Raw genomic sequence first — 25148 nt, 5'->3', positions numbered from 1 at the left:
CTGTGTAACATCTAGACTAGACTACAGCAACATGTTCAATTATATTTGGTAAAGCGCGCCATGGGAAGCCCCACCTTATACAACGTACTATAGCCTGTCTCCTAACTGTGACAGGCTGGCCAGCTCACCTGTGTGCTCAACACTGACTCCCACAGTCAATTCTGGTACTAAGTTAAAGGTTTCATCTTCAAAAGTCATAGTTAGCTAAGGCCAAGCACTGCCTCTTTAACAGTAAAAATACTTAGCTTTCATACACAGTTTCTCATCTGTAAATCTTAAAGAATGGTCAATCACTTGGAGAACAGAGAGTGAGGTGTTTCCTGCACTCAGTACAGTTCAAAATGGGTTGTGCCCCTCTCCCACAAAAGGAAATTTCCCTCATGCACACTGCCAGGTATGCTGCTGAAGCTTTTAGTTCAAAACAGCTTCCACCAACAAGAACTGCATCCATGGCTTGAAAGATTCATATCAAACTAAGTTGTAGAGCAGCTAAAAACACCTCTACTTCAAAAGAGTAAACAAACCCATCCAAAGCTACAAGCAGAATAAATGGCCCTGATCACTACTTAGTTTTTATTTCTATTCCATATAGGAAGGGCAGCATCCTAGTGGAAAGCTCAGAACAATACCCTTCTGACTTCTGGGAGTAGCCAAGCATGCCAAGTTTCCCACTGAAGTTTTGTCCTGGATCCTACTGCCCCAACCACATATTTTTGCAGCCTCTGGTTAAGACATGACCACTAGTTAGGAGTTGACCCTCATTCCTCCTCGTTAAGGCACAATCTCCCAGTTTTATCTAGTGTCTGCTATTCCCTGCCCTGCCTAGTGTGTACATCTTCACTTTTAATGATCCCTTACCTTGATTTTTTTCTGAAATCTCACTGACCTCAGTCCTTCTTATGGACTACCGCAGCAAGCAAAACTGGAGTCTTGTACATTTCATTATGCTGCCAGGCTTCTCCAGAAGAGAGACTATAGGTTGCTGATACTAGGAAAAAGGAAAAACTCTCCTCCCTTCCCCAAATCAAGCATCTCTCACATTTTGTTGTTGACAATGCTCTACATGGCAGAAACAATCTTTCTTAAGTCTCATTTAAAAAAAAAAAAAAAAAAAAAAAAAAAAGAGACAGGTCTTTTTGCTCCTTTATGATGTAGAAGGCCTGAAAGATGTTTTGTTTATGTAATTTTCTGGTTTGTTTGGTTTTTTTCCCCCCCACATAAAAAAATTCAGGTCTTGTTTAGCTTGTCTTTTTTAGACACCTGGGATGACTTGAGAACAGACAGGATTATGATGATTTTTCAAAATTTAAAATCATGACATGTCACAAGTGAAAATGAAAAAGGAAATTATTTTCATTCAGACTGTTAAACTTGGGTTGTTCTCAGAGTGTCCACAATACATATTTCTAAAGCCAAAGTCCAGCAACAAAACTAGGAAAGACTACACTTAATATTCCTGACAAGAAACAAGCAGATTTTTTTAAAAAGCCTTTTAGGACTCTGTATGCTTCCAACAGCAGCAAGAATAGGCGCAGACTCTTTCTCCCTCCCGGCAGATTACCCTCAAGGGAGCTTTGGAACAGAAGAGGCTCAACTTCCCTTTACCAAGCTGGTAGAGCATATCAATCAAGCCTGAGCCTAAGAGGTCAAATATGTAAAATCCAGAAATTATATTTACTCCAAATGCTGTGGGCATGCCTGAAACTAAAGGGATACTGGAACAGCATAATAAGAATTATACTAATGGTAGCACAAGTCTCCATCTTCTTGAGCCTCAGGTTACGTGAACTACAACTAATTTCAAGGATAATTAAAATATAACACTCTACCCAGATAGCCCTGCACTGGTGAAACAATAAAGCCACTATTTAAATTTCTACAACCTATAGTCAGCAATACAATGGATTTCAGATAAACTACACATGCCACTGAAAAAGGCCTTTCACAAAGCACAAAGTTAATAAGCCAAACTTCGTGTTTATCAACTACTTGCAAGACAAAGAATAAAATCCATAATTTTGATTAATCTTGGGCACGTCTATAAAAACCCATCACCTTATCATCTAAGTTCTGAATATATAAGTTACACTGAACCTAAATATAATTTAACAAATAAGTTAAACAACTTTACTGTCTTGTAAGGCAAAGTAAGCAACATTTTTTCAAATAATTTAAGTTCACTGTATTGAATATATCTTTCCTTAATGTATTATTTGAGTTGTTTTTAGAAGTTTTTTAAAGTTATTAAAAATAATGCTCTGGAGAGAAGGGCTAAAAGATCTAACTGTTTCTATTTTTAAAGTACTATAAATATGATACTAAATAAGCAGGTCATTTTGGGAAAAAACACTATTACTGCAATTAAGCTCTACCCACAACTCCAGAATACCTGGATGTTTCTGTGAAATCAATCAACAGCAGTAACGTTATTTAGGGTTGAAGAGGGGGGCATCCAATAACTGGAGGCCAATATGAAAAGATGGGGCGAAGGGGTCCATCAGAGGATGCTGGAATTTTTATTAGGAAACAATCCCTAGATCCTGCCCTTCAAGGTTGGTACATTCACATCATGAGGTGTTTACACTGCAGTCAACCACTTGAGACAATCTGGTCCATTGTCCTTACAGACTAAATAGCCAAAAGTTTCTCTGCCACTGAAACAAAGATGACCAATGAAACCTTGTGAAATGGCCATTCCAATACTCTGTATATTGCTTGCAAATGTAAAATTGGTAACTGAGTGTTCGAACAATGCACTAAGACAGTCAATGATGGACATAAACTGAATATTCAGCCAGACCACCTCAATCTGGTTTGTGTTCAATCTGCAAATAGGATATGTTCCCCTTTGGGATCTGCCCTGATGAGGATCTCCCTAGACCCTGTTCTGGGGCTCTCTTTTGTATCAGCCTCTTATATCTGACACATTTGAATATCCAACTTCCACCTCAAATTCCCTACTGGAAGGAAAGGACTCTCCTGCCCTACTTAATGTGTGTGGGATATCCACAGCTGTCCCCACCTCCGACCCCATATCTTCATCATCCCTCACTTTTGAGTCTGCCTCCAGAAATAGCTCCAATACCCACTACCAGTCAAGCAGAAGAAAGGTGACAAATATTTATGTAATTTTATAACTGTTCACACAGTTCTGAACAACAACACTGAAATGGCTCCAAGAAAATGTAAATCTGTTGCTTGGAAAGTTATTAGCAGAAGAGGAACAGGAGCAGTCTGTTAGTAGTACTCAATTCATATTCTGAAAATACACTTTGTAGCCACAAAGGTAAAAACAAAAACCTTATTTCTGTGGAAACTCACTGATTTGGAATTCTTGCACTAATCAGGAAAAGTTTTTATTTTGTCACTGGTGGGGAATTTTCAAACCTAGTACTGAATATAGGCTATGACTCTAGGTCTTGTAAGTCTTATTATATTTCTCCTCTACCATTAGGGTTCAGGGTTAATGCCTCACTGAGATGAATGAGACATCTCAGAATTACTATTTCAATCTGCAGACTTAAACATGGTTCACATTCAGAAGGTTCTCTTTCTATGTGGAAAGGGAAGGATTATGTATGTTTGGGGTTTGGTTTGGTTTTGTTGAGGGGGGGAGTAAGTTTTTATTTATTTATTTTAAGAGTGAAGCTTGAAATTCTACAGAAATCAATTAAATCAAGATAGTACAAAGAGTGAGATCAATGATCAGTAGTGCCAGAACAGTGTGCTATCAAGTACCACCTCAAAACAACCTATGGATAAAGGTGATCAGAACACACCTGCAGAGTTTTATTCATCCGTTGGACTAGGAAAATTTTGATGGACAACACAGTTTTTCATTATCATAGTAAGGTCAGGCAAGTAGATTTTGTAGCTTGGACTGGTACAGTCTCATGACAGTTTTGCAAGTTTAAACTAGACTTCTGAAGCTCAATGATACTCACTAGGTCATCCAGAAATTATGCCATCAGAGGAAACACTATTTGCTGAAGAAGAAGGAAGAGAAGATACAGCAGTGGCCATACCCATTACAAAAACAGAAGAGTGTAAGTAGAGAAGTTAGCTATAGTTACGTAAAATTCTTAGCTGGAGACTGTGGAAGCTAGGCTTGAGATCCCTCTCCTCTCCTCCCCTCCCCTCCCCTCCCGTCCCCTCTCCAGACCTCCTGGCAGCCACTCCTCAGGAACAGGGTCTCACTCTCAAAGACTCAAATGGTTTAGCCATACGAAGTGGGATGCTTGGGGTTCAAAGAAAATGTGGAGGCAACAAGGCTTTAAAAAAAAAAAAAAAAAGATTCTTAAGACTGCTCACTCAAAACTCTGAACATCAAGCAGAGCTGAATACATGGAGAAGGTGAAACTAGATTCAGTTTAAACATGAACAAAGGTGTTTAGCCCTTGAAGTTAGGAATGTCTTTTAGCGTAGTATGGAAGGCACTAGAACTCATTGAATGGTTTTAAAGAATTTGACGTAGTTAAAGCAGGTGGTGAGAATTTTAGTGGCAATATGCTGGACAGACTTAATGAGAATGTAGAGAAATAGGTGGGCAGACAGGAAGCAGCTGGTTTGTTCCCTTACAAGTTAGGGAGCCTATCAGTTGCCTTGTGCATACTGGAACAATTTCGTATGCTACTGACTGAATCCACTTCATAATTTACTTAAGGATATTAGCTGGAATATCTGAACTCAGACATCCACATGATATTCAGGATGCTGCAGGTCATCTGTATGACAACTTGCTAAAAGTACTGGTTGCCCCTTCCTTCATTCCAGAAGTTAGTTCAATGTGTATATAAAAATTACACTAGAAGGGACAAAGACTTCCCTTTTATCATAAGGCTAATATACATTTTCCTACCACTATCAGCAAGAAACCCCAGAGGAGATACTGGCAAACCTCACCACACTTATTACCTTCAATACTAAAGAGAACAGAGGAGATGACAATCTAAACAGCCACTCCTCTAGATCACGGGTCTCAAACTCAGTTTACTTTAGGGACAGTGACAGTCCTCAAATCCTCCGAGCAGGCCAATAACGTCACTCATGCCACACAGAACCCGCCCCCCCAAAATTCTGCCCCTCCCCAAGCTCCACCCCCCACAGGATGCAGGCTCTGGGATGGAGTTGGGGTGCTGGGTGCAGGTTCTGGGCTGCGGCAGGGGATGGGGGTTCAGGAGGAGGGGGAGAGGTGCAGGCTGTGGGAGGAAGTTTGGGGGCTGGGGAGGGGGTGCAGGCTCTGGGAGGGGGTCAGGGAGTGCGGCGCTTATCTGGGGCTCCAAATCTGGGCGGGCTGGGGGGCCTCCGTGTGTTACTGTCTTCAGGCACTGCCCCCGCAACTTCCCATTGGCCACAGGGGCACTTGGGCAGGGGCAGCATGCGGACACAGCCCTGCCCCACCCCACCCCACCCCAGGGCTGCAGGGTGGGGCCAGCGGACACGTGGAGCGAGCAAGCAAAAGCTGCTCAGCTCCGCTGCGCTGCCGGTGGTGGGACATGCGGGCCATTGTAAGTCGCCCGGGGGACATGCAGGGAGGGGAAGTGCCTGGGACCAAGGAAGAGACCCAGCCCCAAAATTGCTGGAGCACCGTGGGCCACATTGGGGAGGGTCTCAGGCCACAGATGGCCCGTGGGCTGGGAGTTTGAGATCCCTGCTCTCGATGATTTCAGGAAGCAGATACTGAGATATCAGTGTCAGGTATGCCCTAGTCTCTGATCTATTGCACCCATTTCCACATTCCCACTTTTGCTAGCTATATGCATTAGGCAGCATGCTGCTAACAGATAACATGATGAAGAACAAGAATAATAATTACCAGACCCTCAAAAAATATCTTCCTAGAGGATCTCCCAGTCGATCACAATCTCTGGCAGCACAGCAGGGCTGCCGCTAAGACAAGCTCCTTGCCTGCCCCAGCCCCACGCCACTCCCAGAAGTGGCCAACACGCCCCATGGCCCAGGTGGGCAGGGGTCTCCCTCCGCGCACGGCTCCTGCCTGCAAGCACTGCCCCCGCAGCTCCCGTTGGCAGGGAATGGGGAGCTGCGGCCAATGGGAGCTGCGGGGGCAGTACTTACATAGAGGGGCAGCACGCAGAGCCACATGCTGACGCCCAGGCCACAGGGGCTCATTGGCCCCTTCCAGGAGCGGCTGGGGTAGGCAGGGAGCCTGCCTTAGTGGCAGACATGCTGCACCGCCAATTGGGAGCTGTCAGAGGTAATGCTGCCCAGTGGGAGGCTGCATCCCAAGCCCCAGCCCTGACCCCCATCCCAAAGCTGGCACCCTGTACCCTTCTGCACCCCAACCCCCTGCCCCAGGCTCAGCCCAGAACCCTCTCCCAAACTGAACCCCTTGGCCCCAGCCCAGAGCCCACATACCCTTCCAAACCCCAAACCCCTACCCGATGAAAGTGAGCAAGGGTGGGTGAGTGAGTGAGAGACCGGGGGGGGGACGGGGGGGGCGCGAATCCTGGGTTGCCCTTAAATCCAAAAAGTGATCTTGGGTGTAAAAAGTTTGGAGACCACTGCTTTAAAGGATGGCCAATATACTCTAAGGCAGAGGTTCTCAAACTGTGAACCACAAGTGGTCCGCAAGCTCCATTCAGGTGGTCAGCGGATAGTTCCAAGGTGTATGCCTGGGCGGCCTCACACAAGAGGCTGAAGGGCCACCCCCCTAATTAGTGGAGCCGTGCAGTTGTGGCTCCATTAATTAGGTGCCTGGACTCTGGAGAAGATGCACATGTAAGGTGGGGGAGGAATAGGAGGTAGGTGGGAGGGGGTAGTGGGGTGAGAAGAGAGGGTAAGGGGAATTTGGGATGTGCAGGGCTGCGGTGGCCAGAGAAAGAGGCAACTTTCCCCAGCTCCAGGGCTGTGGCTGCCAGAGAGAGACAACCCTCCTTCCCAGTCTCAGCTCTGTGGCGGGGGAGAGATCCCCCTCTTTTCCAGCCCTAGCTCGGGGGCTGACAGGGCACATCCACTGCATTAGAAAGGTAAGACTACTGATATTAAAATATGAGTTGTGTGCTTTTATTTGTAGAACAAAAAAAAAGTAAAGTAATTTTTTATATTTAGTGCTTTTATCCAAAGCGCTTTATAATAGTTAGTTAACGGTACAAACAACATTTGGAAAGATCGTTAAGTGGTCTGCCGAGATCCTCAGCACTTTTCACGTGGTCCGCAAAAAAAAAAAAGTTTGAGAACCACTGCTCTAAGGCTAGAAGAGTAAGAGAATAAAGGAAAGGTGGTAGGGGGAGGAGCAATATTGGCAGCCAGGACCACACCTGGAAACACATTTCCCCAGTCCAGCATGAATAAGTCAATCCACTTAATTTTCAGAAGATGCTTACCATAAAAACAAATGCTGGTAACTACCCACTTCAGTCATCCCTTACATGAAAATGTGAGACAAAACACAATCTAGCTAGGAACAGGAGGCAGTTCAAAGGACTATCAATCTCGCTATCCCACTTCACAATATTAAAAAAAACTTTAAAAATTAATGAGACCTATGCCAGTTCCACTAGAACATCACCTCACCCTTACATGGCATTTTCATCCATATTGGCCATCTTAAGTCCCCCACTTAAATTTATACAGGGAAGCAGAAAAAGGACACTGATTTATTTTTGAATAAACTAATCTCAATCACTCTCACAAGGGACATTAACCAATAGATAAACATGACAAACTCTCCACAGAGAGCTTCACTGGAGACCAGAAGAGCTGCCGCTTCCAGGATCTTGAGACATGGTTTCCTAATACAGCTCTGCAAACTGATTTGTATTAGTATGTTGTAAAGGAAGATAGTTAAGAAATTCATCAATGCACCCCCTAAGGCTTAAATTGTCAGTTCTTGGCTCCGTTTAATTGCACTTCTTGACAGAAAAGCTATCTGTCCCTTCCCATCCACAATAAGTTTTCTGTATTTTGCATGATTGCATATTATTTACCTTTACAAGTATCAGGGGGTAGCTGTGTTATTCTATCCACAAAACAACAAGGAGTCTGGTGGCACCTTAAAGACTAACAGATTTATTTGGGCATAAGCTTTTGTGGGTAAAAAAAGAGAGAGAACCCTTTGTTCCCCCCCCCCGCCCCCCAGCTTTGAAAGTATCTTACATTGGTCATTTTGGTCAGGTGCCAGCGAGGTTGTCTTAGCTTCTTAACCCTTTACAGGTGAAAGGGTTTTTCCTCTGACCAGGAGGGATTTAAAGGTGTTTACCCTTCCCTTTATATTTATGACACACCCCAAACTGGTAAAAAACCCACAAAAGCTTATGCCCAAATAAATCTGTCACTCTTTAAGGTGCCACCAGACTCCTTGTTGTTTACCTTTACAGCTTCTAGTTCTCCTCCCCCGCCCTGCAATAACTCTGATCGTCCTCAGGCCACAGTAAGCGCCAAGCAGAGCCACAAGCAAGCCAGGGTTTGGATGCTTCCACCGGGTGGACATAGCAAAGCACAAAGAAAACCAGTACAAGAGATGCCATTGCTGCTGCACAACATCAAGACGATAATGCTGCTGACAAGCCCCCGTACATGGTGGCCAGGACCCAGCTGGGACCCCTTAACAGCCTCTACACCGCCCACCCGGCTAACAAGGAGCGGCGGCAGCAGCCGCCGACGCTGCCGGGGCTCTGGACGCAGATTTTGTGCGTCCAGCCGTGCTGACGGCCTGAATGAGGGAGATGCTGAGGGAGCCTCTCACGGAGCCAGCGGAACCCGCCCTCCCCAGAGGGAAGACAGATGGCAAGCGCCACCCGCCTCCAAAGCCGCCGCCTCGGGGGGGGGGGGGCAACCCCCGCTCCCAACGCGGGGGAGACACTACGAGGCAGGGGGTACGACCTGCCCCGCCCAACAAACAGCGGCGGCTCCGCGGGGCGCTAACCCAGCCCCGGGCAAACTGCACACTCGGCCCCACCTCCCCGGCGCTGGGGCGCCGCCCGGCACCAGACCCTCCCCGGGAGCCCGGGTGACCTACCCAGCAGCAGGACGTTTTTCCCCGAAGGCAGCTTAGACCTGGAGCGCGTGGACACCTCGCTGAGGATACAGGACCTGAGGGGAGACAGAGCCCGGTCAGGCAGGGGCCACGCCCGTGTCTGCACAAGCAAGACCCCCCCAAACACACAAACGCGCCCGCACTAGGGGGATGGGGCCGGGGGCGCTGCTGCCGCTGACAAGAGCGGCCCGCCCCGCCGCCGCCGCCGCCCCGCATTACTTGGCCTCACAGCGGCCCCGCGAGGGGGGCTGTGTCGTCGTCCCCCTCCCCCGGCGGAGGCTCTCGCGGAGCCGGGGCGCTAGACGCTAACGGGCGGCGGCGGCGGCGGCCCGGCGAGGTGGGCGGTTACCAGAGGTTCTGCCCATCGTCCTCCTCGCCCCCCGCCCGCAGCTCCGCGTTATGGCTGGCGGTGAAGCCGGCGGCCGGGCCGCCCCCCGCGCCGAGCCCCGGCGAGGAGGAAGAGGAACCGAAGGAGCCGGCTCGCCCCGCCGCCATCTTCCCTGCGCTCCCTCCAGTCCGCCTGAATGAGAGAGAACAGAAAGCGGGCGGCGGCGCGGCCGGCTGACAGGTACCCGGATGTGGGGAGCTCAGAAGGGGCGGGGCCGGTACCCGCCTGTGGGGCACAGTGAGCGGCCCGGCGGCCAATCACGCCCGGCGTAGACCCCCACAGGAACGCGCCCACGTGCCCCCGGGATTACCCAAGGGTTGGGGAGGATTTTTTGCGGGCCCCAGGCAGGTGGCTGGCTCGCCCAGCGTCCGCACACACCTGGGGTGACCAGATAGCAAGTGTGACAACTCGGGAATGAGACTGGAGGTAACAGGCGCATATGTATGACAGAGCCCCAAATATCAGGGCTATCCCTACAAAATGGGGACATCTGAGCACCCTAACCACACCTGGGGCTGTTACCCGCTCTCCCTGGGAGAGAGATGGGCGGCGGGAGAGGCAGCCCCTTTCCCTCCCCCCCAAGACCCCCTTATTAAGAAGATAGCCATGGGAGAGGCCAACGAAGGAGGCGAGATCTAGAAAAAAAATCCCCCCCCTCTTTAAATCATAGTCCCCGATCCCATCCCATTGAAAGGGATTTTAGGTTATTCTTTTTGTGTGTGTTTTCCTCTCTGTATTTAGCTATGGGATTCAGAATGATTATTATTTACGATGTACAATGTGCTACACATTCTCTAAAGGTGATAACACAGTGCCTGTCCTGAAGAAAACACACTTCTCAAGTCTGGAAAAAACATAAAACATACAATTTTTAAAATGCGTTCTTCCCAGCTGGCCTTCTGTTTATCCATTATGATAGTGCTCAAAACATCCACCCATTATTCTATCTCACCTCTTTGCCCCTAGTTTTATAGATATATGGAATGCCTGCAAAACAGAACAAAGTACAAAAGCATAGATAATTTCATGGAGGAGAGATCCATCAATGACTACTAGCCAAATTGGTCAGAGATGCAACTGTATCCTCTGGTTTCAGAGTAACAGCCGTGTTAGTCTGTATTCGCAAAAAGAAAAGGAGTACTTGTGGCACCTTAGAGACTAATAAATTGGTTAGTCTCTAAGATGCCACAAGTACTCCTTTTCTTTTTGCATCCTCTGGGTGTCCTTAAACCTCTGACTGCCAGAAGCTGGGACTGGGTGACAGGATGGATCACTCAACTGCTCTTTCCCTCTGAAGCATCAGGCACTGCCCACTGTTGGAAGACAGGGCACTGGGCTAGATAGACCATTGGTCTGACCCAGTATGGCCAGTCTTATGTTCTTGTAAATAAACCATCTTAAATTAATTAAGGGGTTTAACGAATACATGTTTTCTCAGTATGATGAGCATCTTTGAGTTAGGGAAAATATAATTTATATGGGGGACATTTCCCAGTTTTCATCAGACCCCCATAAATAACGAGGATATTTCCTGAGTTTCCCTGCTTCCTGGGATATAAAAAGGTTGGGTTTTTTTGCATGGATAATGTGTTAATGTTCAATACACCTCACCCCCACACAAGTGTATATATTCATACATGCCAACCTACTTAAAAGTGACAATTCCCTTTTCAGAAATATATTTGTAATTTTTCCACTTTCTCTCCAAAAAAGCTTTTTCTGTCCTATGCTTTTTTATTGAGTTAAAATGTGTGCTTATTTTATATACCCAAATGTTCCTATCAATAGCTTTCCAATGCTCTGCCATCCCACCTCTAACTGACCATTCCCTTATACACTGTGATGAGGGAGTTTGGGTGAATCATCATTGAAGCTGGTGGGCATAATAGCCATCCTTCATTCAAGATAAATGCAAGTAGTTACGCTGATTTTTGGTGTAAAATGAAACAGTAGGAGCCACCACCCAAAACACATACCCACAAGACCAGGCTAGTCAAAAGTAGAGCCATGTGGGAGGAAGGGTTTTGCTGGGGACTGAATATAAACATAGGGCATTTGGTATCGTTTAGTGGAGGTTTGTCTGCAGGCTGGTCTACACTTAAAACACTGTATCGGCCCAGCTGCACTGATGCAGCTGTGTTGCTGTCGCACTTTAATGAAGATGCTCTACACGAGGGGTGGGCTCCTGTCCGCTAGCCATTTTAAGCTGTCCCGCAAGCTGCACCATGCAGCTCGGCCCCGCTCCGGCCGGGGCACTGGGTCTGGGGATGCACCACATGGCTCGGCCCCGCTCCGGCGCTCCAGCCAGGGCGCAGGGTCGGAGACCGCACCACGCGGCTCCTGGAAGCCACGGCATGGCCCCGCTCTGGCTCCTACGTGCTCCAGTGAGAGCTGCAGGGGTGGTTCCTGTGCATGGGGCAGCATGCAGAGCAGCCTGGCTGTGCCTCCGCATAGCAGCCAGAGAAGGGACATGCCACTGCTTCCGGGAGCTGCTTGAGGTGAGTGCCACTCGGAACCTGCACCGCTAAACCTCTCTCCACGCCCCAATCCCCTGCCCCAGCTCTGATCCCCCTCCTGCTCTCCAAACCCCTCGATCCCAGGCCGGAGCACCCTCCTGCATCCCAAACCTCTCATCCCCAGCCTCACCCCAGAGCCCGCACTCCCTCCCGCATCCCAACCCCAATTTTGTGAGCATTCTTGGCTCGCCATAAGATTTCCATTCCCCGATGTGGCCCTCAGGCCAAAAAGTTTGCCCACTCCTTCTCTACACTGATGGGAGAGTGCTCTCCCATCGGCATAGTTAATCCACCTCCATGAGAGGCGGTAGCTAAGTCAGTGGGAGAAGCCCTCCCACCGACATAGCACTGTCTACACCAGCACTTAGGTCGGTATAACTATGTCACTCAGGGGTGTAGATTTTTCAAAACTCTAGGCAACATAGTTATACCAAAGTAATTCTGTAGTGTAAGCTGCCCAGAGAGAAGCAGCAGAAAGAAGCAGCCAAGGAAACAGCAAGAAAAGCACTTGCAGTGCGACCTTAAGAAAAAGCCCTGAGAGAGAGCTTTTGGGGCAGGCCACTGACTGGAAAGAGGTTTGGGACTGTAAGCTAAGAAGCTCTCCTATTGTTTGATTCCTACTGTCTACCAGGAAAAAAGGACTTTTGTGTACATCCTTTGTAAATGAACAGGATTGCATCAAATAAATACCTTATTCTATCATCAGTTTCTCCTGATAACAGAAGTAACCTGCAAATTCTGAATATTGGTTAACTGTTTGGATTGCAAGGGGCAACAATATTTTAATATGATTTGCATTTCATTTAATAAATATATTACAACTGTAAGCAGTGTCAGGATGAGCTCCATCCTGACATCTGGTGGTGAGGTGTGGCAAGTTGTGGAAAAGAACTTCAGGGGCCGATCTCATTTGCATAGGCACACCCACCCCGCCTAGAATGAGGCCATAGCTGCCCAAATGGTCACTTTGGCTGCTGTGGGATCCCCAGTGTCTCTGTTATTGGGACAGGAAGAATAAATTGTTATTACCCTGATTATGGGAACTGTACTTGGCCTTTTGTTATGATGGAGGGACTCACCATCAACTTAGTAGCACTCGCTAGGCAAGGGTCATGGCTTTTAAAAATTAAACTCTGTGAATTGAGAGAGGCTGGGGACAAGTATTAATACTTAGTGGTATGGGCCCCTTGGTGAGGGCCTTACATACATACATACATACATACATTTGTGGACCAGCTGGTGGAGCAGTTCGTGGGACGGTGGGAGCTGCTTGTGGGCCGCAGAGCAGAGCAGAGCTGAGTGAAGGAGTTTGTGGGGCGGCTGGCGGAGCGGAGCGAAGCGAAGGCCTATGGAGCGGTCAGCTTCAGATCATGTAAGGTGCCTCTTACCCCTGTCCCATCTCCACCCAGGTTGGGAGGTAAAGCTCCACAGATAAACTTTCGAACTCTGGGGCTGCCCTGACCAGGGACAGAGACTTTTGGGTCATTGGACTTTTGGGACTTTGGGTGATTTGGGGTTGCTGGACTCAAGAACCAAAGGGAATGGGGCATGACCCAATTTGCTTGGGGTGGGTTTTTTTGTTCATGGGTTATGTTATGAATCCTGTTGGTGGTGTTTCCCCAACATAATGCCACATTGTTTCTCTCTGTTATTAAAAGGCTTTTTGCTACACTCAGACTATGTGCTTGCAAGAGGGGAAGTATTGCCTCTTGGAGGCGTCCAGCGGGGGTGGTATATATTTGTCCCAGGTCACTGGGTGGGGGCTCGAGCCGGTTTGCATTGTGTTATTGGAATGGATCCCCTAGATATTGAACCCGGCCCTTGTTGCTGCCAACTCTGACGGGCAGAAGGGTTACACAACCTTATGTTTATCTCTATCTGCAGCTTTGAGGGCATTGTTCTATTCTATATAGGTTTTTATATCACGCTCATAACTGTAGTATCTGAGTGCCTTCCAGCAGTGAATTAGGCATCATGATTATAAATCTGACATGTGGTGTTTGTTCTCTCATTGTCTCCCCTGCGGGAAAGTTTGTGCAGTGAAGTGTCTTTTTTTGATAGTGGTGTCTTTATATGTGTGACACTAAGCACTCCTGTATTCACACCCTTCACATGATTGTACTGATCTTTGTACAAAATATGTCTTGTGAGGTATCATTTGAAAACTAATAACTCACTGATCATTAATACACTTGCAAGATGTATGTACGCAGTAGGCATTAAGACAAAGGTCCTCAAACTTTTTTTTCCGCAGACCACTTGAAAATTGCTGAGGGTCTTGGCGGACCACGTAATGATCTTTCCAAATGTTGTATGTACTGTTAGCTAACTATTGTAAAGCGCTTTGGATAAAAGTGCTATATAAAAAAAACCTTAATAATAATTAACTTTTTTTGTTCTACAAATAAAAGCATACAACTCATATTTTAATATCACTAGTCTTACCTTTCTAATGTGATGGATATGCCCTCTCTCCCCTGCCGCATCAGCCCCTGAGCTGAGGCTGGGAAGGAGGGCCATCTCTCCCTGGCAGCCCCGGCCTGGAGCTGGGGAAAGTCGCCTCTTTCTCTGGCCGCCGCACCCAGGCACATCCCAAATTCCCCCCACCCCTCTTCTCACCCCACTGCCTCCTCCCACCTACCCCTTATTCTCCCCAAGGCCACCACCTCACCTTACATGTGCATCTTCTCCAGAGTCCAGGCACCTAATTAGTGGAGCCACACCTGCACAGCTCCACTAATTAGGTGGGTGGCCCTTCATTCTCTTGTGCGTGGCTGCCCAGGCATGCACCTTAGAGGGAACCATCCACGGACCACCTGAATGGAGCTCGCGGACCATTGGTGGTCCACAGACCACAGTTTGAGAACCTCTGCATGAAGAATTCTGAACATATATTGGAATTATGACTAAAGTGTATGTAAACCAGGTTTGTCAGAGGGAGCTGTTAAACAGAGTATCCTAAACAAAGGAATCACTGTTTACCTCAGGTTACATATAAGCAGTAAACAGGATCATCAGTACATCAACAGGCGGAGATGTCAGGAAACAGAACATTTTGCATTTCAGTGAGTAAACTCAAGTGCGGGAGGAAAGAGCATGGGGCTTCCTTTGCTACCAGACTCAATGTTACCTTTCTCACAGCTTGAATAAACTTTACTCTGAGGGGTAACCCTCAGAAGAATCCATTTCAAAGGTTTACTGGTCTATAAATACGGGGGGTTGAACCTCAAGCAATAAGCAATTGAATCAACTGGTGGTACACAATATTACTGTATTATAAAAGTACATAGAGTAAGGTCTTCTCTGAAAGCTAATGACACACAGTGATTATATCATTGTGAAATGTATGTATTAAGACTGTATGAGGATATATGGATACTTAATGATATTATGTTTTAAAGTCTGTGGCCAAACAGGTTCTCTCCCAGACAGGAGAGAAGGTCTCCTCTGTAAATTAAACATAAAAACAAATAATTCAGAATCAAAACAATGGAAGCACCGTTTACATATAAGGGGATGGGAAACCCACAGGAAGCATGCTGTCTCTTGAAACAAAGTCATTGAACTTTGGAAGATATAAGCAAAGACAGAAGCCATCTTTGGCATCCATCACTAGACAGACACAAAAGGCCTGAGGTCTTGCAAGCCAAGAAAGATGGATCCTTTAACCAAGCGGGGAGGGAGGGGGTTGTTGTAATCTCTGGGAACTAAATATAGGTGTGAAAAACATCTTAAACAGAGCCTGTACCTTGCTAGAGTATGTTTTGGACTGTTAAAAGTGAAAATGCATCTATTTGCTTGAAACGATTTCTAAGTTTATTCTTTTTACTTTGCGTTACTTAACCTATTTCCTATTGTTAACAAATTTGTTTTATTTTTACTATAAACCAACTCAGAGTTTAAATGGAAGGGTTTATTTACCCCAGTTAATAATCTGTGATGTGCTTTTAGGTTTTTAAAAGAACAAATGTTATTATTTCTCTGAACTGTCCAGGACAGGGTGGACATTACAGAGCACACGGTTTTGGGAAAGTCTGGGAGTGGGAGTATACTGGAGTCACCCTGCAAATAGTAACCAACGCTGGTAGAGACTAAAGAGCGTGACAGGTGTGTTGCTGGCAGGCTGCTGGGGTCAATGTTTCTGGACTAGGGCGGCAGTTAAACAGAGACACTCTCTGGGTGTGAGCTGTCTGCTTGTTGCTGACTATGAGTGTCCCAGGTAGGGGGTTACAGTAGCAAGGCATTGTGAGGTAGAGCCCTGCAGCGGGACTGGGATCCTGCAGGACCCACTGCCATAATAGTGGGAGCTGGAAAAATGTACTTCGTTGCGGGCAGGATTGGGTGTGCAAAAAATACAGACTGTGGGAATTTGCGGAGAAACACTAAATCTCTCATCAGTTTATCAAGAGTTGCCTATTCAAGAAATTGCTAATTATTTTGTTTGAGCTTCTCTTTCCGATACGTGTTTATCTCCCTCACTCCGAAACTGGTATAGTACACCAGCTCAAGTCAGGTCAGAGAATCATACTCACAAGTTTTGTTGTTCTAAGACCTCACAGATTGTCACTGTAGTATCAGCTGGCTATCAGTGCTGTGAGCAGTTTTTCTGTTAAATGTTTTTCAAAAAGCAATAATAATCCTGACACATAAATATCTTGAATGGTATGTTTCAGAGTTCTAAAAACAATGCTTAATTGGTGTAAAAAATTACAGTTTTTTTAAACAACTTATTTTTTATAATTGTTAAAAAAGTATCCTCATTATTTAAGGCATAATTGTGGTGCAATTTGTTTTGACATTCCGTGTGATATACACATGACAGCAGTTTGCCATAAATAGAATTTTAGCAGTATAAAGCAAGTTTTTCTTTTTTAAAAAATAAAGGCTTTAATACTTAAATTTAAGCAAGGGATAGAAAGAGATTTGAAGTCTATTATAACAGCAGTTAAAGTATTTTTTTACATAGTTTAAGCAAGATTTGTTTTATTCTTTTAGTGGTAAAAATTGTGTCTGAATGCCATTTATCTATATATAATATATTAACTGACCCTTAAAAAATGTATTTAGTAGCATGGGGATATCTGTCTCTCTTGCGGGATTTGAGGGATCTAATGTTTTTTGCAGGTGGGAGCAGGATAAAAATACAAGAAACAATGCGGGAGTGGGTAGGAGTGGGTGTTGCGGGATTAAAAAATAGTCCCATGCAGGGCTCTATTGTGAAGCACCCAGAGTTACAGGGTAAGATGTGACACAACCCCTCACTAGTCTGTATCGCACCCCAAATGCTGTCACTATACATACACACACTTATCCCCATTGCTTTGTGTTTAGAGAGGGAAAGATCAAAGAAATGTGCTGTCAAGGCTGATTCCCCACTCTGGGGGCCTGCAAGGATTTTAAAAATTAATACTGGCCACTCCAGGCTTGTATTAAACTCCCAAGGTTACAGCTTCTCTCTGACCTTGGATGGGTAGATGCTGCCACTAGCCAAGTGCAAAAACCCATATAAAACAAGAAGGGTGCACTTGGGAATTCCTTCTGTGGGGTACCCTCAAGCCCTTACACACACACACACACACACACACTGAGAAAGGAAAAACAAAGGAAATCAGCTGTTGCCACCAGCTAATTAAACAACATATGCACAAACCTCTTAGGATACAAAAAACCCAATCCTATTCTTAAAATAGGTAAATTTTATTAAAACAAAAAGAAAGAAAATACATCTGGAACTTAGGCTTTTTGCTAGATCTAAAAAAAAAACAGTTACCAAAATTAAGCATCAAGATAGCTCTTTTGAGGTTCAGCTTTAAAGGTTACAAGCAAAAGAAAAGCATCTGGCTGGCTGGGTGTCCATAAAAGGAAGCTACCCTCCACCCATTTAGAACATGTGTCTTGCACTTGGAGTGGAAATTGGTGAGGTTTGCAAAGGTCCTTAGTTCCTTGGGGAGTTCATTCCCAGTCTTAGATCACCCCCAGAGACAGTTCTGTTCCCCACACAGATGAGATTTACTCTTATTATTGAGAGTTCCATTGTGCCACAGGAGCATTGTTGTCAACCCCAGTTTTCTTCTTAAACAGTTTTTTAGGTATCCTGGGCCCAGGTTATGTAGAACTTTAAAGATAAGGATTGAGAGTATGAACTTGATTCAAAATCCTATGGGAAGTCAGCGTAGAGAACAGAGGACAGGTTTGATATGTTCACGGTAGTCTGTTTTGCTGAGGAGATGCGTTGTAGAGCTCTGAATTAGTTGGCATTTCCTAAGCACTGAAATCTTCAAACCCAGGTATATTGCATTGCTCTAATCCAGCTAAGAGGTGACAAAGGTATGGATAATTGAGGCTAACTTCATCCAACAGAATGGGATGAAATTTCCTAGCCAAGTGGAGATGGTAAAAAGCATTACTCATGGATGCTGCTCTGTCAGAGCTCAGTGTCAGTGTGGAATCCAAGAGTACTCCTAGACTACAGACTGAATTTACCAATTCTGGGTATGTATATTCAACTAACAGACTGTACCAGAGCTGCAAGCTCTTCAAAATACATTCCTCTGCCCACCAGCATCACGTTGGTCTTGCTTCGGTTTAGCTTCAACCAGCTGTTCCTCATTCAGGAGCTTATCTCATCCCAGCACTGGGCCATATAAGTAGTAATCGTGTGCTTGTATGTGATGAAGGATAGGTAGAGTTGTGTGTCATCTGCACATTGCTGACACTTGAGTACATGTCACCTGACCAGTTCACCTAGTGGTTTTATGTAGATGGTGAAAAGGACTGGAGAGAGAATTGATCCTTGTGGAACGCCACAGCTGAGACTCTAGTGGTGGAGGTGCAATTTCCCATCACTACTTATTGGGGTCATCACTCCCGAAAGGACTCCAACCACTTTAGTGCATTACTCCTACCACCTCTGTCAGGCAAGACAGCAGAATCTCCTGGTCAACAGTGATGAATGGAGGACTAGACTGGATGTCTGTCCTTTATCCATTGACAGGAAGAGATCCTGAGTGGCGGGTATCAAAGGCTAAGCTTCCCCTGATCCAGGCTGTGGCACCACCCATGTTCCATGGGGAGGCCCCACCCTACTCCCCACCTCCTACCCTGAAGCCGGTGGGGTCTCAGCCCCAGCTGGTGGCCTGGAGCTCTGGTGCACCAGTGGCCTGAGGCAGTGCTCGGGCCAGCCCAGCAGGGGTTGGGCTGGCCTGGCTGGGGAGTCAGGCCAGCGGCTCAAGCCAGCGCGGGGGTGGCTGATGGCTCGGCTCGGCGCTGGGGTTGACCCAGCACTGTGGGGGACAGCTGGGGTGGAGTTCCTCCGGCCTCAGCGGGGGGCAGGGGGAGGCTCGGGGCTCCTCCGGCCACATGGTTGCAGCCATCTGGGCTCTGGTGGGCGGAGGTGGGGCCTCAGGCAGAAGGATAGGACCATCTGGGGTTCACCCACCACCCATTCAGGAGCTCCATCAGTGCCATGAGGTTTCGATTCTGCGTCCTGTCCTGAATACCAACTAAGCCCAGTCTAGAATGTTAGCTTCAGTTAGATGAGCTTGTATTTCGCCTTTTGCTAGCTTCTCTATCTCTTCTCTATCAGCTTGCTTAGGAATAAGACACTGGGTGGTAGTTGGCTAGGACTGAAGTATCTAAGGTGGGTTTCTCCAGTGGTGGTTGGACTATTGCGTGTTTGAAGGAGGAAGGGAAGATTCCTTCTCTGAATGAGGTGTTGGCTATTTCAGTTAGGAGTGTGGCTTCCTACCCCTCCTACAAAGTGGAGAATCTTTTACAATGCCAGAGATACCTTTTTTACAAGTAATTAATTTAGATGGTGGAAATAAAATTGTGGCTACTCAGTGTTACCTCCTATTTTATACTAGGTGTCCTGTACTAGATTGATTGTGTGGTAGTGAAATATATTGGAATAAATCTATGTAAATACTGTCCCCTAGGACCTTCATGAAACCAGTATCTGTATCCAATGAGGCTACCACAGCAAGCATGATTTTAAATAAATAGATACTGCAGAAAATCACAGAACACACAGAAGACTGACTGAAATAGAAATACATCACTTTGTGCTGGGGAAGAACATGATGATAATAATGAAAAAAAAAACCCTGCAGGAAAGAGCTGTAGAGAGATAGTGCTGTTTCTCTGCTCTCCTGTTTTCACATAGATCAGTGTTCCTTTCTGAAAAAAATATATCTAGTGACAGCTGAGCTGCCAAATGAAAGAGACAAGTCACCTCCTTCCTCTCTCCTGCCCCTTCCCCTTTCACTCATTCTGGATTATTTTTAAGGTAGTTTTTACTCTTTCACCCACTTGTAATGCAAGATCTTGTAGTGGAGGATGTCTCTTGAGAGAGACATTTACAACGCCCCTCATAATTTTCTGAAAGCTCACTTGGTCATATTGTCACAGCTTGACAGCCTTGATGACAGCTGTTTGGCATAGCTTCCACACAGACACACATCCTCCTATTTTCCTTCTTCCTCAGGAGCTGCAGAGGAGAAAGTGAAAAGGGATATGCTTGGTCATTGTACAATCTTAAGAAACGGTGAGATCTGGCCTGGAGCAAAATAGTGATAAAATCAAGCCCACATTTACTAATTTACTTTGATAGGGTATCTTTATTAAGAAGCAAGATTCTGTTATACATAGGTTGCTATTCACAATGTTGCCTATGCTCCCTACAGCTGTGTAGTGTGGAGGAGAAGCAAAACTGGAAAAAGCTGTGGCAGGGGTGGGACAGCTACACAAAGGGGAAAAGCAACTACATGGTATTTTCCCCCCTCTACACATTTTCCCCTGTATAAAAAAAAATCGTGTGTGTGGCAAAGGGGGCATAATTGGTGATTAAAGGAATAGTGCATGGGAACAGCCCTTCCATACAGCTTGTTCCCCTAAGAAAATTGCAAAAGGGGACTAAACGTAATGCTGCCCCAACCAGTTTAAAGGCAGTGGGCCTGATTCTGGGCTGCCTCACTCCTTGTGTAGTCATTTACCCTGTGCAAAGTGAGTATGAGATCTTGTCTACATACAAAGCTGCTCCAGTTTCACTACTATTGCACTGGTCTAACAGATTTAGTTAAACCAATGCAACTTTTGTGTAGACAAGCCCTAACTCTCTACCATTCTGATCTGATAAAGTTTTATATCCACTCTGTGCAGATGTAGATTACTAAAGAGGGTGCAAGACAGTAGAGAATCAGGGCCTTTGTCTACAAGAAGGAGCAGCACCCTTTCAGCCACTAGTGGTTAGCAATTGCTTTAGCTGAACCAGTGCTAACCAGGGTTTAGTTGTAAATGTCGACAACAACAAACCCTGGTCACCAGTTTTGCTAAGCTGCTTGCTGAAATGGTGCTATTTCCTACTGTAGACAAGGTCTACATTCCCCTCTGCAATCTGCAAGCCTTGCTGGAGGTATCGCAAAGTGCAGAACCTGACGGGGAGCCAGTTGTATAGTTCTGAACAAGTTATGCTGCCATTGCAAAAAGAAGGGGTCAATAGGAACAGAGAAAGATTGATACTGTGCATAACTAGTTGGAGATCCACACAAATGGGATATTGAGTTTTCTTGTAGATACCAGACAATTTCTAATTTGTTATGTAGTGTGTAACCTATCATTTAAATCAGCTTCTGTACCAAATGACTAGAGGATAGCTAATGTGACGCCAATTTTTCAAAAGGGCTCCAGAGATGATCCCGGTAATTACAGGCTGGTAAGCCTGACTTCAGTACCAGGCAAACTGGTTGAAACTATAGTAAAGAACAATCATTGAAAATTTTTACAGTAAAGAAAAAATTGTCAGACACATAGATGAACATAAATTGTTGGGGAAGAGTCAACATGGTTTTTGTAAAGGGAAATCATGCCTCACCAATCTACTAGAATTCTTTGAGGGGGTTAACAAGCATGTGGACCAGGGGGATCCAGTGGATATAGTATACTTAGATTTTCAGAAAGCCTTTGACAAGGTCCCTCACAAAAGGCTCTTAAGCAAAGTAAGCTGTCATGAGATAAGAGGGAAGGTCCTGTCATGGATTGGTAACTGGTTAAAAGATAGGAAACAAGGGGTAGGAATAAATGGTCAGTTTTCAGAATGGAGAGAGGTAAATAGTTGAGTCTCCCAGGGATCTGTATTGCGACCAGTCCTATTAAACATACTCATAAGTGCTCTGGAAAAGGTGATAAACAGTGAGGTGGCAAATTTTGCAGATGATACAAAACTACTCAAGATAGTTAAGTCCCAAGCAGACTGTGAAGAACTTCAAAAGGATCTCACAAAATGGGGTGACTGGGCAACAAAATGGCAGATGAAATTTAATGTTGATTAATGCAAAATAATGCACATTGGAAAACATAATCCTAACTATACATATACAATGATGGGGTCTAAATTAGCTGTTACCACTCAAGAGAGAGATCTTGGAGTCATTGTGGATGGTTCTCGGAAGTCATCCACTCAATGTGCAGCAGCAGTCAAAAAAGCAAACAGAATGTTGAGAATCATTAAGAAAGGGATAGATGATAAGACAGACATATCATATTGCCTCTATATAAATTCATGGTACGCCCACACCTTGAATACTGCGTGCAGATGTGATCGTCCCATCTCAAAAAAGATGTATTGGAATTCAAAAAGGTTCAGAAAAGGGCAACAAAAATGGTTAGGGGTTTGGAATGGCTGCCATACGAGAAGAGATTAATAAGACTGGGACTTTTCAGCTTGGAAAAGAAACAATTAAAAGGGGATATGATAGAGGTCTATACAATCATGACTGTTGTGGAGAAAGTAAATAATGAAGTGTTATTTATTCCTCGTAACACAAGAACTAGGATCACCAATTGAAATTAATAGGCAGTAGGTTTAAAACAAACAAAAGGAAGTATTTTTTCACACAAGCATAGTCAACCTGTGGAACTCCTTGCCAGAGGATGTTGTGGAGGCCTAGACTATAACAAGGTTCAAAAAATGCATTGATAGCTTTGACTGGAGCTCATCAAATAATACAAAAGTAAACATTTTTGCAAATGAAAAGACAAGTTTGGTGTTATGAATATTCAGACAGCTTTCCTGAAAACATTTGTAATCCTTGAAAGTGCCATAGATTTTAGCATGAATGATTAGTCATCTGAAAATTCATACTAGAAGTGCATTACTGATTATTTTAAAAAGCTTCAGTCATCCAATCTGGAAGCAGAAAAAAGACAGTATTACCAAGGTGACCAATCACATGCCACAGTTAGCAAATACAAGCAACCTATAGGTTGAAATTGGTTAACATAAACTATTTGTGGAATACTTAAGAATAACAAACACATCTGGGGTGGTGAAATGGAATAAATTAATAACAAATATTATTCATTTATTCACAAAGAATTATTTGACCAGCTCTGTCTATGACATCTCTATCTTCCATTCAGCCAAGTACAAATCTTTTTATTTCTCCAATAATATTGTGTGCTGATGGGTAATATAAGCTGTGGAGCATGTAGCTATGTAACTGCTCTGATTTTGTTTTGTATACACAGTACTGCCCTTTTAAATTTCCAAGAGGCTGCAGGGATAGCTATAGTTTTGTGTGGTAGAGTAATGAAGCATGTTACAAAGGAAACACAGGCTGTTCTCATGGAGATTTTACTTTTGTCCTTTATGTTTTGTTGGTTCCTTCAACCTAAAATAGTAGTCAGTCAGACCCTAATTCAGCACAGCACTTAAACATATGGTCAGCTTTAAGCACATGCTGAAGTACAGTTGAAGTCCATGGGATTTAAGCATGTGCTTAAAGTTAAACATGTGCTTAAGTGCTTTGCAGAATTGAGGCCTCAGACCAAAAGTATATAGTTGCTTTTTGTATATGGAAAACATAATACCCCATATAGGGCCTGATCAAGCAAGGTTCTGAGCACTGTTCCCTCTAAGCTGTGCGCGTGTGCACGCACACACAGATCCTAAAGCCCACGCACACGGCAAAACACCGCACGCACAAAAATTTGCACAGAAGCACAACAATTTGCACAGAAGAAATTTTTTGCGCACATGGCCTGTCAAAAATTAGAGGGAACATTGCTTCTGAGTGTTCTTAACCCCCACTGATTTCAAAGGCGAGTCAAGGGTACTAATCACCTTATGGGAGGTTTCCCACATCTTGCAGGATCAGATGCATACAAGGTAAATACTGTTGCCCCTTTTGCCTGTGCAGTTAGCCAACATTCAGGGCCTTGCTTGCTAGATTGTTTGCATTAGGAAGAGAAATGGATGATACAAGTCAGATATGTTCTTTGGCATAATCCTGTTTAGTTACAAAGAATGTTCACAAAGTGGTGTCTCCCTGAACACAGAAGAAACAAACAACAGCAGTCAGTTTCCTTGCTATTTCCAAGTCTGCCCTTTCAGTCAGTTCTATGCCGCAATGAGCTCTGTCTCTCTGCTTCCTCTAAGGGCCATGCTCACAACTGCTTCTTTTGCTGTTTGCCCACTTTTTCCAGGCTTTCTGGCTCACTCACGCAGTTTGCCAAACAATCCTCTCACGCCTGCATTTGCAATCAGTCAGCTTACATGGCTTAGCTTCTGATCAGAATTTGCCATATGTCCCATTGCTTGGGGTAGTGGCTTCTACTGTTTCCAGCTATCACACTCCATAGAGGCATTTCATTGCTCCTTCTGTTGGGCCTGAAAGAAGGGTTCTTAGCACAACCTCACTGTAACCAGGTCTGAGGTCATCTGTAGCTTAAAACCTGGATGATGATGACAATGATGATTTATTTATATTACCATAGTTCTCCATTATTAGTACAGCCAGTGTGCTCATAGCTAATTCCTAATAACAGAGGGGCCTAATCCTGCAAAATTCTGAGCACCTCTTGGGAGGTAATGAGCACCCTAACATCAGTGGGAGTAGAGCACTCAGCACTTCAGAGCACTGGGCACCTGACTGCGATGTTCCGAATATGGGACTATTTTAAATAAGTATACTGGTGTTCTACTTTTCATCATTTCCTATAGCTAGTGAATCTGACACCTTTCACCCTCTAAATCCAATTATACTTGTGCACCAGAAGTTATGTCTGGTCACTTTCCTGTAGGTAATTCTAATTCCATTTCACTATTCATAAAAAAATTAATATAAGTTTTGTTTATTGACATAAGTCAATATGCCTCTAGTGTAATTGATGTCCCCTCCCTTCTTTCCCCTCCCATTTTAGAGTCTGTCACTGAAATGCTGTGGAGCTAAGAAATATGAGTTTCCTTGAA

General features: G+C 45.0%; 1 protein-coding gene and 1 long non-coding RNA gene across 2 annotated transcripts in view; one reads left to right on the top strand and one right to left on the bottom strand.

Annotated features, from left to right (window-relative positions):
• The window catches only part of DYNC1LI1 (dynein cytoplasmic 1 light intermediate chain 1), a 55715-nt gene extending 46156 nt beyond the window's left edge, over positions 1 to 9559 (bottom strand). The window contains exons 1-2 of the mRNA XM_084620916.1: positions 9345 to 9559; positions 8978 to 9051 (exon numbers count right to left, since the gene is read on the bottom strand). Of these exons, the coding sequence (XP_084477042.1) occupies positions 8978 to 9051; positions 9345 to 9490 (220 nt within the window). The 5' untranslated portion in view covers positions 9491 to 9559. The remainder of the gene's footprint in view (positions 1 to 8977; positions 9052 to 9344) is intronic.
• LOC311516635 overlaps positions 9445 to 25148 on the top strand; it is a 36028-nt gene continuing 20324 nt past the window's right edge. The window contains exon 1 of the long non-coding RNA XR_014710467.1: positions 9445 to 9563. This is a non-coding gene — a long non-coding RNA (uncharacterized lncRNA). The remainder of the gene's footprint in view (positions 9564 to 25148) is intronic.

This window comes from Lepidochelys olivacea (assembly GCF_965140295.1).
Source record: "Lepidochelys olivacea isolate rLepOli2 genome assembly, chromosome: 2".
Taxonomy (NCBI): Eukaryota; Metazoa; Chordata; order Testudines; family Cheloniidae; genus Lepidochelys; species Lepidochelys olivacea.
This window is presented reverse-complemented; position numbering and strand designations above follow the sequence as displayed.